General features: G+C 37.0%; 1 protein-coding gene across 1 annotated transcript; it reads right to left on the bottom strand.

The window, feature by feature from the left end:
- Positions 1–11,806: 11,806 nt before the first annotated feature.
- On the bottom strand, positions 11,807–16,080 carry dlx4b (distal-less homeobox 4b). Its single transcript, XM_061909140.1, has 3 exons — positions 15,512–16,080; positions 14,712–14,905; positions 11,807–12,496 (listed from the first exon to the last, which is right to left on the bottom strand). Exons 1-3 carry the CDS (start codon positions 15,849–15,851, stop codon positions 12,227–12,229), a joined length of 804 nt encoding a protein of 267 aa, XP_061765124.1. The 5' UTR covers positions 15,852–16,080; the 3' UTR covers positions 11,807–12,226.
- Between the last annotated feature and the right edge of the window lie 316 nt (positions 16,081–16,396).

The following is a 16,396-nucleotide window of genomic DNA, read 5'->3' as shown; positions in this document are numbered from 1 at the left end:
TTTGAGAGGAGTTGCAATCACTGCAGTGTCAGTCACTCAGAATACTGCATGTTGTTATCAAATGCTAGTGTGAGAAAGTGAGTACGTTTATATTTTGGACCTGATTAATTTGGATTACCCTGTAGCAATGTATTAATTCGTGTGCATGTGTGTGAGCGCGTCTGTGTGTGGCTCGCGCGCGTGTGTTCATGTGTGTGTGTGTAGGCGTAATTGGTGTAATACAATTGTTGCAGTTGTATAACAGCAGCTTGAATAAATAAAAATACACATCAATCAAATATATTTTATTAAGTAAGAATATCATATATGTATATATTTGACGTATATTTCTATTACGTTAACTATATATAGTTGATAAATAGATTTAATAAGTAAAACATGTATATTTCACATATAGCTTTTTAAATTATGCATCAGTTGTTGATGAATATATTAAATAAACAAATGTTTATTTTAATTGTTTTTTTAATAAGGTATAAGGGCCTGTATTATAATTGACTGACTTCAATATTTATATTAGCTTGTAAGCTTTTTGTTTTTATGATACATTTATACACACAAATATGTAATATAGACCTACTTTGAGAAAAATTGTATTTCAAATGGTTTTAATCATTTCACATACATTTATGAAATAAGACTGTATAATATTTGTGTATTTCATATATCATTTTAAATATTTTTTAAATTTGATTATAGTTGACCAACTTTAATAAAAGATAATCATATTCGAATGAATATTTAATATCCAAAATTTTTAATTATGTATACATTTGTAATTGAATGTGTGGCTTATAACCTACTTTAATACGAACACATTTGTGTATATATCATATGTATTATTCCATATAATTATGATGTATGACTATACACATTTTTATTTTATACGAAATTATTGACCTTCTTCAATAAAAAAATATATTTGTTACAGTTATTATTTAATGTGTACATATACCTAAATAAAATAAAATGTCTAAATACATGCAATATGTATTTATTATTTCAATTTTTAAAAAATATGTTATTTATATTTTAGATACATTTATTGTTTATATGTAGGTTTTTTTATTTACTCAAAAAGTATAAACACATTTTTAAATAATATCTTTAAAATGGAGAGTTTAAGGGAGTACGATCTTAATCAACCAAATCAATGCTATTTTATTTTTACACTGTGTTTGAAATATTTGAAATTAACTGTTGCAAATATACAAAGTATTGTAAATACATGGAACATGGTATAGTAATATGTTGCAGTTAAATAAAAAAAAATCTTGTATGTGTTTTTAAAATTTCGATGTCAGACCTTAATTTGGGATTTTTGATCTGCAAAATAAAGGTGGGTGTTATCTAACACAGTGGTTCTCAAATGGGGGTACGCGTACCCCTGGGGGTACTTGAAGGTTTGCCAAGGGGTACGTGAGATTTTTAAAAAATATTCTAAAAATAGCAACAATTCAAAAATCCTTTATGAATATATTTACTGAATAATACTTCAAGAAAATATGAATGAAAGTTCATAAACTGAAAAGTAATGCAACAATGCAATATTCAGTGTTGACAGCTAGATTTTTTTGTGGACATGTTCCATAAATATTGATGTTAAAGATTTCTTTTTTTTGTGAAGAAATGTTTAGAATTAAGTTCAGGAATTCAGATGGATCTCTATTACAATCCCCAAAGAGGGCACTTCAAGTTGATGATTACTTCTATGTGTAGAAATCTTTATATATAACTGAATCACTTGTTTGTTTTTCAACAAGTTTTTAGTTATTTTTATATCTTTTTTTCCAAATAGTTCAAGAAAGACCACTACAAATGAGCAATTATTTGCACCATTATACAATTTAATAAATCAGAAACGGATGACATAGTGCTGGATTTTACTTCTTTATCTCTTTTTTTGCACCGAAAATGTTTTGCTCTGATTAGGGGGTATTTGAATTTAAAAAAAAAAAAAAATTCACAGGGGCTACATCACTGAAAAAAGGTTGAGAATCACTGATCTAACATATTCTAATAAAGCAAGAGCTCAGCTTTTCAAACTCCCACTTTGTCCCTAAACACACCAGCAGTTGCCTTCAGGTTCAGTCATCACATCAGCACCTTGCATATGTTTCAGCTGGCTCATGTGCACGATTTGTCTTTTCACATCAAAATTCTCATCTCTTTGAGAGGTGACCCCCACCTGCCACACAATCCGGCATGTGTGGTCTTCGGCTGTCTTTATTGGGACGACATTTGCGCCGAAGACAAACGTGTAGGAGTGTGTGGGCCCTCACACATACATGTTCGCTTCAAATATGCACAGAGGTGAACTATTGAACTTGAATGAAGCAAAGATAAAAAAAGGCCGCCCTAAATAGATGCTGCAGATCTTTACCTCCATCATGCATAGTCGGCAGGGTTTCACGGTGTCACACTTTTCTCTGAGGGGCAACAATGTGGGTTGAGGTGGAGGTCGAAAGCTCCTCGGCGAGGCCAACCTGACGATGGAAAGACTTCCAGCAGCTGTCCGGCATTGAGATCAGGCCTGCATGGGCTGCTGCTGCTGCAGGATCACACACTCCACTGTAAACAAATCAAGAGAAGAGAGCGCGGACAGCAGCTGTGAACCATGGCCGACCCTTGTGTTCCTGAGCTGGTTTCTTTGGGCCTGCATGGTCGATTAAATACAGCAAAATGACTCTATTGCATGAGCAGAATACAAAACTCAACTGCACTCTACATCATTAATGATTTGATGGAGAAAATAGTGTCTGCAGCACCTCACATTATTTAAATGTACAGGTGGCTTATACAGTAATGGTGTTTGCATTGTGTGTTTTTTTAGATTTGGACACAATAATGAGCCTTATATTTTCCAAAGGTCATTTGGGACTTTGACCCACTTTGAACATATACAACTAACACAGTGGTTCTTAACCTTGTTGGAGGTACCGAACCCCACCAGTTTTATATGTGCATTCACCGAACTATTCTTTAGTGAAACATAATTTAAATTTTTTTTTACTTATTCAAGAAAAAGCTATACATTTTTTTACTGGTGCATATAATGAACCAGGCATGAACATCACCTTGTTCAAAGAACAAAACCAACACAGTGCATGAACTCACAACATATTACACACATTACCATGAATTGATTAATGTGGACCCAGATTGAAACGAGTTGAAAAACTTATTTGGGTGTTACCATTTAGTGGTCAATTGTACGGAAAATGTATTGTGTAAACCCAAATAAGTTCAGAATACTCAAAACTTTTGTGGAAACCGATTACCTCAACGTTTTTGAGTAAGTAAATTAGAATATTTAAGTAAGTTCGTACTTACATATTTTTACATCATTTACACTCAAATATTACTTATTATTAAAAAAAATTGTGAGTGTACTGTACTTAAAACATTTGTTTCAATTTGTATATATGTTTTAATCTTTTTGTAATGACTTGTTATGATGATATTGTACTTAATTGATCAACATCTTTAAACTAAAAAAATATACTGGTTAGTAACCAAAAAGATAATTTTACAAAGCTCATAAACTGTTATTTTTTTGAGTTCAGAATACTCACACTTCTTCACACAAAAATGTAGAATATTTCATTGTTTTTATTCAGATTTTTTTATTCAGACCCTTGTGTAAACCAGGGGTCACCAACGCGGTGCCCGCGGGCACCAGGTCGCCCGTAAGGACCAGATGAGTCGCCCGTAAGGACCAGATGAGTCGCCTGCTGGCCTGTTCTAAAAATAGCTCAAATAGCAGCACTTACCAGTAAGATGCCTCTATTTTTTTAAATTGTATTTATTTATTAGCAAGCTGGTCTCGCTTTGTTCGATATTTTTTAATTCTAAGAGAGACAAAACTTAAATAGAATTTGAAAATCCAAGAAAATATTTTAAAGACTTAGTCTTCACTTGTTTGAATGAATTAATTATTTTTTTTTACTTTGCTTCTTATAACATTCAGAAAGACAATTTTAGAGAAAAAATACAACCTTAACAATGATTTTAGGATTTTCAAACACATTTACCTTTTTTACCTTTTAAATTCCTTCCTCTTTTTTCCCTGACAATTTAAATCAATGTTCAAGTAAATACATTTTTTTCATTGTAAAGACTAATAAATACATGTATTTTAATTCTTCATTTTAGCTTCTGTTTTTTCGACGAGGAGTATTTTGTGAAATATTTCTTCAAACTTATTTTGATTCAAATAAAAAAAAAATATTCCGGCAAATCTAGAAAATCTTTAGAATCAAATTTAAATCATATTTCAAAGTCTTTTGAATTTATTTTAAAATCTAGAAGAAATAATGATTTGTCTTTGTTAGAAATATAGCTTGGTCCAATTTGTTATATATTCTATCAAAGTGCAGATTGGATTTTAACCTATTTAAATCATGTCATCAAAATTCTAAAAAACAAAACACCTTCCGTAAAAGGAAAAAAAATGTATGACTGAATGACAGACAGAAATACCCATTTATATAATATATAAAAATTTACTTATTAAAGGTTAATTGAGCACATTGGCTATTTCTGGCAATTTATTTAAGTGTGTATCCAACCAGTAGCCCTTCGCATTAATCAGTACCCAAGAAGTAGCTCTTGGTTTCAAAAAGGTCGGTGACCCCTGGTGTAAACTGTACTGTTTAATATTATGTATTCTCTTCCTTTGTAATCTGCTAGTAAAAGTTTCAAATCGATCAATCAAACAACCTGCAAATCAGATAGAAAATTAAAGGGAACATTGTTTGGGTGTATCAAAAATACGCTGATAGGGAGAACTTTTTATTTACACGATAAGTCGGATGCGTCTTTACCTCCATGGCGGAGGCTCCACCGAACCCCTGAGGCCGACTCACCGAACCCCTAGGGTTCGATTGAACCCAGGTTAAGAACCACTGAACTAACATATGGCTGTATACTGTAATTTGCAATATAATCCTGATTCAATATAGATAATGTTTGATTGGATTTTAGAGATTTATTAATTCCACCTACTTGTCTAGGGCAGTGGTTCTCAAATGGGGGTACGCGTACCCCTGGGGTACTTGAAGGTATGCCAAGGGGTACGTAGGATTTTTAAAAATCATTCTAAAAATAGCAAGAATTCAAAAATCCTTTATTGATTGATTGGTTGAAACTTTTATTAAGAGATTGTACAGTATTGTACATATTCAGTACAATCGACCACTAAATGGTAACACCCGAATAAGTTTTTCAACTTGTTTAAGTCGGGATCCACGTTAATCAATTCATGGTAGATATATACTTCAACAAAATATGAATGTAAGTTCATAAACTGTGAAAAGAAATGCAACAATGCAATATTCAGTGTTGACAGCTAGATTTTTTGTGGACATGTTCCATAAATATTGATGTTAAAGATTTCTTTTTCTGAGAAGAAATGTTTAGAATTAAGTTCATGAATCCAGATGGATCTCTATTACAATCCCCAAAGAGGGCACTTTAAGTTGATGATTACTTCTATGTGTATACGTTTTTATTTATGATTGAATCACTTGTTTATTTTTCAACAAGTTTTTAGTTATTTTATATCTTTTTTTTTCCAAATAGTTCAAGAAAGACCACTACAAATGAGCAATATTTTGCACTGTTATACAATTTAATAAATCAGAAACTGAGGACATAGTGCTGTATTTTACTTCTTTATCTCTTTTTTTCAACCAAAAATGCTTTGCTCTGATTAGGGGGTACTTGAATTTAAAAAATGTTCACAGGGGGTACATCACTGAAAAAAGGTTGAGAACCACTGGTCTAGGGTGTACCCCGCCTTCCCGCCTGATTGTAGCTGAGATAGGCACCAGCGTCCCCCGCGACCCCAAAGGGAATAAGCGGTAGAAAATGGATGGATGGATGGATTAATTTTACCTAATGTTTACATAAAGAGCATAAATGAGTGCACAACTGACTGAGAGATGTGCATGTCTCATATTTGGACTCTCACATGACATCGCCGAAATATTACAATGCAGTTCTACACCATTGAAATAATAAACATGTTGTTGTATTAGGACATTATAATTGTTTTGTAAAGACTGGATTGTTGATACAATGCTGCTGTCATGATATTGTATACAAGAAATGTGAATCACCATTTAATTAAATTCTGGTTCTTGATTCAACCCAATTCCTGATTCAAACCGATACTCACACTATATTATTTGGTAGTGATGGGGAAATGGTGAGTGTTTGGCACACTAACTATATGTAATGACACTGCACGAACACTGTGTTGGCGTTTCATAACGTGCCACCAGCTGGATTAAAAAAAAAAATCAGCACATTTGACCTCAAATAGAATTAATACAGTATTTAGCAAAAACATATATGTATAAAAACAAGTCTGTCATAAATAGCCCGACTATGAAAGGTATATGAAAGAACAGGAAAATAATATGAAATGTGCAACTCTGTTCAATGAGCAAAATGGTTAACAGGAAACAAATATCTACCTTATTTAGCACTCTAAGATCAAAACACTTTGGAAAATTTCCCATTTTTTAGTTTCATTTCCATCAACAATGGCAGTGTCACACACGGAATGTCCCTCCTCAGACTTCCTTAAGTACGGTTTGGCACTCTTTAGTCTACAGAATTGCTTCCTGATAAACACAGTTTGGTGCTTCAAAGTCAAACGATACAGCAGCTGTATCGGTCTCTTGTTTGTTTTTTTCTTAAAGTGACACACACATGGAGGCATCGAGGGGGACCGTATCACTCCTTGTGTTTCATGATGCATCGATGCTTCAGTATCGTTTGACCAGGGTCTGCCTTGCATAAACACTATGTGGTTGTTTAGGGCCACAACCAATGGAGGGCATAAATAATCAATACCTGGGCTTTTGGAAAAAAAAATGTTTGGAAGTTATAAAATATGATGCCATAAAAGTTTACCATAAATAGATTTTGATGTCAAATTTCAATAAAATTATTGTTTGGAATGTGCAACTGCACCTCTTGCAAAAATACTAAATGGTTCATTTGTTTTGGTAGCAGCAAATCCAATGTTGTATACTGCACTGTAACCTCATCAAAACTCACATTTATGCACAGCGCCAACTTTTGGGAAAGGTTAAAATATGGTGTATGTATTTGTGAAGGTATGGGACAAAATTATGTTTGTTTCACTTTTGAGTCTTGTAGCACATAATTGTGGTGCGTTCAAGGAGCTATGATTAAAGTTTGAAAAAGTGGTGTTGTTAGTGTTTAAAGACAAGGGAGGCTCAACCGCCAGCGGAATAATCATAATAACAATGATAGTAAATATATTATTATGATTATTACTACCCACTATATCATAAATCAGATCAACAAGAGAAAAAACAAATTAAAGTGTTTTTCCATACAAAATCTTGAAGACACAAGGTGGATGCAAAAACATTTTTGTGTTTTCAAAAGCTATAGTTTTAAACAATGTAAGTCAAGAAGTTTTTTTAGTGCATCTAAACATACTGTGTGTGTGCCAGGCAATGGCACAGGGTGGGATGGGGGGCTTTCAGGAGTCTAACAATAATAATAATAATTATTATTATAATACATATGTAATATTTAAGACCAAAACAGGGCCAAAAACCAGAGGCCACACACAACAATATATTGGTATGTGAATGATCATAAATCCTTTTCAAAACTGGTTACAAAAGCTGCGGCTGTGTGACGTATTCATGCAGTGAGTAAGTGCAGAGGTGGCTTAGAACCACTTTTTGAAATCAATTCAGAATTGTCATAAAATAATCACAATTTCATCCACGCACCTATAGGCCCTGTTTACACTGCACACCAAATCAGATTTTTTTGCCCTCAAGTGACACAGATGTGATTTTTTTTTTGCCAGTCTAAATCCTCCAAAATGCCTCTTATCTGATCTTTTGACATCAGATTCGGGCCACATCAGGAGGTCTATATCCTGAATCCGATTGGAATCTGATCTTTTCAAATGGGACTGCAGTCTAAACGCAATCCGACCTGTACGTGCCCTGAATCAGATTTTTTCGTCATCTTTGGGCGAGCTACGTCACTCATGTGCGCCAGAAAGACACAGTTTGCCAACAGAAATTGATACTTCATCACAACACCCGGTTTCGATCTTTATAGAAGACACTTGTCAATAGTGTGCAAAATACCAGGCTATATGTAATATATAAATATATAGTTTGATTTTGAAGAAACAGCGATTGTTTAAGGAGCGGAATTGACGCTCTGGCATATTGGATTACATGTGAGTTGAAAAATAAAGCTAACGTAGATCCACAGAGTTGTTCGTGTCTATACTTAATTAAAACATTACAACACTCCCAAATATATTACACTGCATTCATTCATACATTATATTACTTTCACGTAAAAAAAACAGTGATTTTTAAGGTGTTTCGACATGTATTTTATTTTGTAGTAGTAGTGAATTATATTTATATAGCACTTTTCTCTATTGACTCAAAGCGCTTTACATAGTGAAACCCCATATCTAAGTTACATTTAAACCATGGGTGACACTGGGAGCAGGTGGGTAAAGTGTCTTGCCCATGTAAACAAAGGCAGTGACCAGGATGGCGGAAGCGGGAATTGAACTTAGAACCCTCAAGTTGCTGGCACGGCCACTCTACCAACCAAGCTGTGCCGCACTCATAGTGACTTCCTCCCGGTCAACTTCCTTTGTTTTCAATTTGTTGAAGTGCGCATGCAAGTGAAGTCAAGACCACATTGGGGCCACTTTGGGGCCTGTGGGCGTTTACACTGGAGTCTGAATATAATCACATTTTACGTGCAATGTAAACAGTCAGCATGGAAAAAATCTGATGTAAAAAAAAAAAAAATCAGATTTGGACCACTTCGGCCTGCAGTGTAAACATAGTCTTAGAGAATGGAATCATACAACAACTCACAATTTGAATTGATTCTGATTGTTGGGGTGACGATTCAGTTCAGAATCATTTGTTGGTTCAACTCGATTTGAACCGATACTTGCAAGACATCATTTGGTATCGAGATGATAGCAAAAACTTTTCTAAACATATTACACATTACAACCTTTATGGCCTAGTAGTTAGAGTGTCCGCCCTGAGATTGGTAGGTCGTGAGTTCAAATCCCGACCGAGTCATACCAAAGACTATAAAAATAGGACCCAATACCTCCCTGCTTGGCACTCAGCATTAAGGGTTGGAATTGGGGGTTAAATCACCATAAATGATTCCCGGGGGCGGCACCGCTGCTGCCCACTGCTCCCCTCACCTCCCAGGGGGTGATCAAGGGTAATGGGCCAAATGCAGAGAATAATTTTGCCACATCTAGTATGTGTGCGACAATCATTGGTACTTTAACTTATGGCTGCTGACCTATGACGTACTGTTTTTGCGCGACACGTAATAGTTTTTGTTATCTTACAACAACTCGATTCAATTTGATTCCGAATCGATTCCCAAATATACACGATTCTTGATTCCAAACAATATGAAACTGATAACACAACTATTGAAAAACAGATTACAAAAGCATCCCTTGACTGCTAACATATGACGCAGATATGGCAAAACATTAAAAAAAAATAGATAATCAAATTTCGGGATTTATGAATCAATGTAAATTAGAATAAATAAGAATCACAATTTGGATGTCAACCATTTTTTTAAGCAACCATACTACATACATTGTATATTTCTTTGAGGGGAAATATATTTTTTGTGGCAAACTGTTGTTTTTGGCGTAATACTTTTGGTTCTCTTACAACAACTCGATTCAATTTGATTCAGAATCGATTCTTAAAATATACACAATTCTCTATTCCAAACGATATTCAATCAATCAATCAATCAATCAATGTTTATTTATATAGCCCTAAATCACAAATGTCTCAAAGGACTGTACAAACCACAACGACTACGACATCCTCGGAAGAACCCACATAAGTGCATGGAAAACTCACACCCAGTGGAACGCCAGTGACAATGATGACTATGAGAACCCCCCCCAGGGGACCGAAAGCAATGGATGTCGAGCGGGTCTAACAATCAATCAATCAATCAATCAATCAATCAATCTTTATTTATATAGCCCTCAATAAAAAGTGTTTCGAAGGACTGCACAAGCCACAACGATATCCTTGGTTCAGATCCCATAAAAGGGCAAGGAAAAACTCACAAGCCAGTGGCATGTCAATGAGAATGACTGTGAGAAACCTTGGAGAGGTTATTATTTATTTTATTTTATTTTATTTATTTATTATTATTATTTGGTGTGAAACTGATAATAAAAGTTTTGCAAAACAGACTGCTTTCATATGACACGGATATGACCAAGTGTGATTCTTAAAGAAATTTAATAAATAGATATTCAAATTTCGGGATTTATGAATCAGTGTAAAATAGATTAAATAAGAATCACAATTTGGATGTGAACCTTTTTTTTTTTTTAGCACCTATACTACAATATGTAATATGTATTTTTATGGAGGGAAATATATTTTAGTTGTTTTTGACTTTTGCTCTGCAGGGTTTTGGCTGCTTGTGGTTTTTTTTTTTTTACTTTCTTGGATATCTCACAAAATTCCACATCTCAGTGACACCGATCCGATTCCTTCCGGGAACGATGCACATAAATCATTACATATTCAGGCCGAACACTTGGGAGAGTTGAAGATACGCAAGTAGTGATTATGGCTCTCCTGAGAGTGAGTGCGCAAGTCACCACAAAGTCATCTGCAGGGATGTGAACACAAAGGTGCGTGCGTGCGTGTGCGCACGCATGCACGCCTGTCAAACATTATTCCGCTTAGAAACAAAAACAACAACAAAGCAGGAGAAATAATCCATAAAAAGGTGCTCGCTTGAGGGGAACCAAACAATGCGTTCGTCCTCTGACATGTCACATGACTTGCACTTATTGACGACCATTGCCTTTGAAAGTAACCTCAGGCAGATGCACAAACAAGTTTTGCAACATTTTCTCCCCCGTCAACTTTTTTTTCTTCTATTTTTTTCATTTATTTATTTTTACCATAAATAATAGGCCGCGGGTGCCTGAGCCATTATTCTAATATGAATATGTGAAATTGCCCATCATTTTCACAGATGTCACTATTGCATGCTGCAAAACTCAATGGGGCGCATCATCATCATCACCGTCATCATCCTCATCATCTGCAGCAGCAGAAGCAACAGTGAGGGAAAATACGTCTTGCATGAGCGTGAAAATGTATAAAGGGGAGACATTGGAGGCCCTAAAGTGACTTCTTCCATCCTTACTTTGACTAAAGAGGATGAGCTGCGGTGACGCATGCGGACTCAGTCTGGAGGGCTGTAAAAATGAGGTAACGTCGTGTTTTATTTGATTTTTTTTTTTTTATATCATATTGTAAGTTGCAGGCTTGCCTTACTCTTTATTCTATTTTGAATGAGGAAAAGTGTGAAATGCTCTATTAAAACAGACAATAACACCTTAAATCATTTCGGCCAAATTGTGAAAACGACCATACGCGTGCGTAATGTGGAAAAAGCACAGATTCTTTTAACGAGCTTATTTTTTTTAATGAGCTCATAGGCCAAATTAATCACGGAAACCATAAATGTGCTACAAATTTCACATGCAGGGATATTAGCAAAATAACTATCTTGGTATTATGCATATTTACTTTCTTTGATCATTTCGTGCGTAAAAGTGTGCGTAATAATAAAAATAAAACTCTAACGTGGATAATGGGTTACCGAATGTTTCTTGCCTTTTTTTTTGAGGGATTACAATAAGTGATTGGAAATTCCTCTCAAAAAGTCATACACAGCAGCATTTAAAAAATAGCACAACACAATGTTTTATTTGCATTTCACAAATAGGATTCTTTTCGACGCAAAAAAATGATATTTTACGCATTGACAGAGCCATTGGAAAGTCACCACAGGCTCATCCAACAATTGTTTCTGATAGCTTAATGTGTTTGTCCTGTTAAAACATGCACATAACTCCCATTGTCCACACACACACACACACGCACACGCACCCACTCACACACACACACATACACGCACACGCACCCACTCACACACACACACACACACACACACACTCAAGTCCTCTTCAACAAAAGTCCCGTCAAAAGATGAGCAAAGTTGGCGTAAATTCCACCCTACCAAAAAAGACTGGATTTAGAAGTTGTGTGTCATTAAAAAAAAATAAAAAAATCTCAGGCCCCCTGCAGGATAAATCCACTCACATCATCTGATGCCTGGCCATGCCCTCCTGGTGAGCATGCTGGTGCTGGTTGGGGTACCAGTGACTCAAAGTGTTCATGTAGTTGTTGGGGTACACCGGGCCTCCTCCCTTGTTCCCCTGCATGGACACGTCCCAAAGTTGGGGCATCCCATGAGGAGAGCAGGGGGAGGCTGAACTGGTGCTGCTCAAGTGTTCTCCCTCTGGTCCGCTTCCATGCTTCATGATCTTTTTGTACTTGGAGCGCTTGTTCTGAAACCAGATTTTCACCTGCAAAAAAATATATAGGTCACAATTGTTATATTCCTGTCAGATTCAATACACCCATTTACAATATGGCTATAAAATTATGAACACCTCCATAATGGAATCCAGTGCTATAAAAAAATGATATATGACATCAATCCACAAGGTTTGATTAGCACTTTCAAATGGCTATTATTATAATAATTGACAATACATAGGTGCAGTATATCTCATATTTTGGTGACCTTCAAAAAATGATGCAATTACTTCCCTTACAAAAAAATTATTATTATTGATTGTTAGATTACGTGAAGTGCCCACGTGTGTAAAATTGGTGCCCTTTCCAATTCCCCACTCACTCAATTACAAAATAAATTCACACTTTATTCATGTAAAATAATCAAACTTGAACTTAATTTAATGCATATTTTGTACTAAAACCAAATAATGGGAAATTGCTTAATAATGTGTGTTTCTTTTAGTGCAAAATAACAAACGTGACAAGATTTTAAAAAATTGCAATGCTTCCTGAGACAACTCACCGAGGCTCAAACCTAGTATAACTGCCTTATAAGACCAAAATTAACTACAGTGAACATTTCAGCGGGAATTTGGCAATATTCTTAACAGTGGCAGAGCAGGAAGGGGCTAGGAATACACAATATAAATGTAATTCGTTAACTGACATTTTACAATTGGGCTCTATGCATAATGCGTGATCTGCATGTATGGTGCAATTTCATTTCTGCATACATGATACGCATTTGTTATACTTTACATGTGAGCATTTTTTTGCTATTAAAGTAACTGAAATCATACATGGCAAATATGAACACATAATATAAAGTGTTCGAAACAGAGTCGGGCCAGACTAAACTGGGGCCCTAAGCAGAATTTTTTGGGAGGCCCCCTGTGCCCTGTCACATTTTTTCCCCCCACACTTTATTTATGTGAACCGATTTTTATACCCCTGAGAAAATTCCTACCCGGTCTTGGACCTGGTATGCCTTACACTAATGCAATGAGCCAAATTGAAAATTTTAGGGGAAATTTGCCATTATTTTTTTTTATCAGTCACAGAGCAGGAATGAGATATAGGAATACAGGCAAAATTCCATATGACGTCATTCATTAATTGACATTTTACTATTGCAGCGCCCTAGTCAGAGCGACTGCACCTGCACTGTAAAACATGTACCAGGATTTCACAGCATACTTGCGCACAGTGAAGTACTGTAATCAAAACTTACTGTAACATTACAGCACACGACTGTGAAAATAACAATATCCCAATATTTCACAGCAGTAATTGTGATTTCACAAGAAGATATTCTAATCCCAACAAGTTACTGTACAGTACATTCAAACTGGTTTGTTTGAAAAGGTGTTCCACAGACTGCGCTGCATGCACACTGCAGTATGTTTGGCGGCATGCGGTAATTATAACTATAACATTACAATTGTGAAGTTCCGTCCATCCATTTTTTCTACCGCTTATACCCTTTGGGGTCACGAGGGGTGTTGGTCCCTACATCAGCTACAATCGGCCGGAAGGCGGCATACACCCTGGGACAAGTCACCATCTCATCGTAGACCTTTGTGAAGTTAAAGCATATAATTGTCATTTGTAGTAATTAACTACAAAATAACAATTGGGAAGTTACACTAATTGACCTAAAATCATAGGTCTGCAGTTATAGTAAATTGCTGTAAATATATTACACAGTAAATGACTGTACTGTGAAAGCAATGCAATCATTAGCCAGTAATTGTTGAGAATTTGATTTATATTTTTTTTTACAGTGTTGCCTTTGCATATTATAGGTGCATGTTTTTACTTTTACATTCACTTAACATGTGAGCCAACTATTGTTTGTTAAGTGGCTAAAAGTCATTTAAATGGCATAATGTGTTCAGCCCCTAATCGTTTGCATTTCCTCTTGACGCATGCGTGATGGCGATGCTTTCGTCACGACAGCACTTTTCCCGCGCTGACAAAAGAAAAAAAAGGGCTGCAGCCGCATGATTGGTGTCGTAAATAAGTCCTGCATTAAAAGCTCCAGTTACAAATCACAACAATTAGGCGGTGTCCCTGATGATATGGAGATAAACACATCAACATTTTGGGTTCAGGTCGTGCAGAGCTTTTAAAATATGTATCAATTTAGGTCATCCCTAATTAGGCTGTGAGTGTGAGTGACACCCGGTGGGCTTCCCCCCCACCTCCCCTTTTCCCCACCTGAGTCTGAGTGAGTCCGAGTTTGGCCGCCAGGTCCGCGCGTTCCGGGAGGGCCAAGTACTGGGTCTGCTGGAAGCGCTGGTGCAGGGCTTGCAGCTGCAGACTGGAGTAGATGGTTCGGGGTTTGCGGATTTTCTTCCCTTTGCCATTTAACCGAACATCTCTGTTCTCCAGCGCCGTGGACTTGTCGTGATCTGCAGGGAGGAATAGGGGCATTATTATTATTATTCCACCTCCAAAGACATGCACCTGGGGATAGGTTGATTGGCAACACTAAATTGGCCCTAGTGTGTGAATGTGAGTGTGAATGTTGTCTGTCTATCTGTGTGGCCCTGCGATGAGTTGGCGACTTGTCCAGGGTGTACCCCGCCTTCCGCCCGATTGTAGCTGAGATAGGCGCCAGCGCCCCCCGCGACCCCGAAAGGGAATAAGCGGTAGAAAATGGATGGATGGATGGATATTATTATTATTGTTAATCACACAATTTCCTCTGCGTAATTTACATGTCAACCCCCCCCCCCACCAAAAAAAAAAAATGATCAACTCACTGGAATATTAAGACAATATAACATACATCCATAAACGTGCATGCATATACAAAAGTGCAATATATTTATTTCTATTTAATTATACCTGCACCTTATTGCTCTTTTATCCTGCACCACAACGAGCTAATGCAACAAAATTTCGTTCCTATCTGTACTTGAACGTTCAAATTTGAATGCCAATAAAAGGAAGTCTAAGTCTAAAGTCTAAGAATGCGTGCCCAGTGTATACATTTTGGTGCGTAATCGTCATACCTGCGTGCTCTAATCGTCCGTGCAGACTCAAACTGCTGCCGCCGGGGCTGCTGCTGCTGTGCTGGTAGGACATGTACGCAGACGCCGGATGCGGGTTGACGGCGCCGGGGTAGGCGTAACCCAACGAGCGGCCATAGGACGCGCCGGCCGGGAAGGAGCCGTCGTGCTGCGAGTGGGCCGCAGCTTGCAAGCCGCGCACGGGGTAAATGTGATGAGGGAGGCCCGGGGAGCGCTGCTGGTGCGCCGCCGGGTGTCCGTGTCCGAACTCTAGAAAGGCGGATTTGGACGGGTCTGCGGCTCCATTGCTGAAAGCGTCAGGCATGAGAGCCATGGACATCATGAGCTCGTCCGCACGGTGGAGAAGATGGTTTCATGAGTTCTGTGCGAGGAGGGGGAAACTTGCACTAAATCCACACTTAAACGGGAAACATCTTCAAATCTGCGCGTTACATGTCCACAAACAGCCAGAGGGTCCCGAAAGAATCCAATAATCAGCAAACATGAGGAGAGGAGCTGACATGGCTCGTCGAACGCCGCCTGCCTGCAGAGCTTCAACAAAGTGCATTGAGTCTGTCTGCAAACTCTCTCCCCCCCACCCCCCCCTCTCTCTGATTGGCCTTCGGCAAAGTGTCGCCTCATTAACATGAACTACAAGCTGTGCACCCTGCAGGGACCTCCTTCCATACACAATCAAAAACATGAAATCATCCCAGTGAGCATTTGTTCGATCCCGCAATAACATCCGAAAACGAACACTGTAAACCCGAATGTTCAAAATTATTTATTAGAATAAGTAGTCTAAACATAATAAGTTGTACTTACTTTAAACTAGTTGAGAGCGAGTATCATTTTCCTCCTCTTTAAGTGTATTCAACTCCCATCCAT

Source organism: Nerophis ophidion, linkage group LG08 (genome assembly GCF_033978795.1).
Source record: "Nerophis ophidion isolate RoL-2023_Sa linkage group LG08, RoL_Noph_v1.0, whole genome shotgun sequence".
NCBI classification, from domain to species: domain Eukaryota; kingdom Metazoa; phylum Chordata; class Actinopteri; order Syngnathiformes; family Syngnathidae; genus Nerophis; species Nerophis ophidion.
Note: the sequence above shows the minus strand (reverse complement) of the source record. Positions and strands in the feature narration are given on the sequence as shown.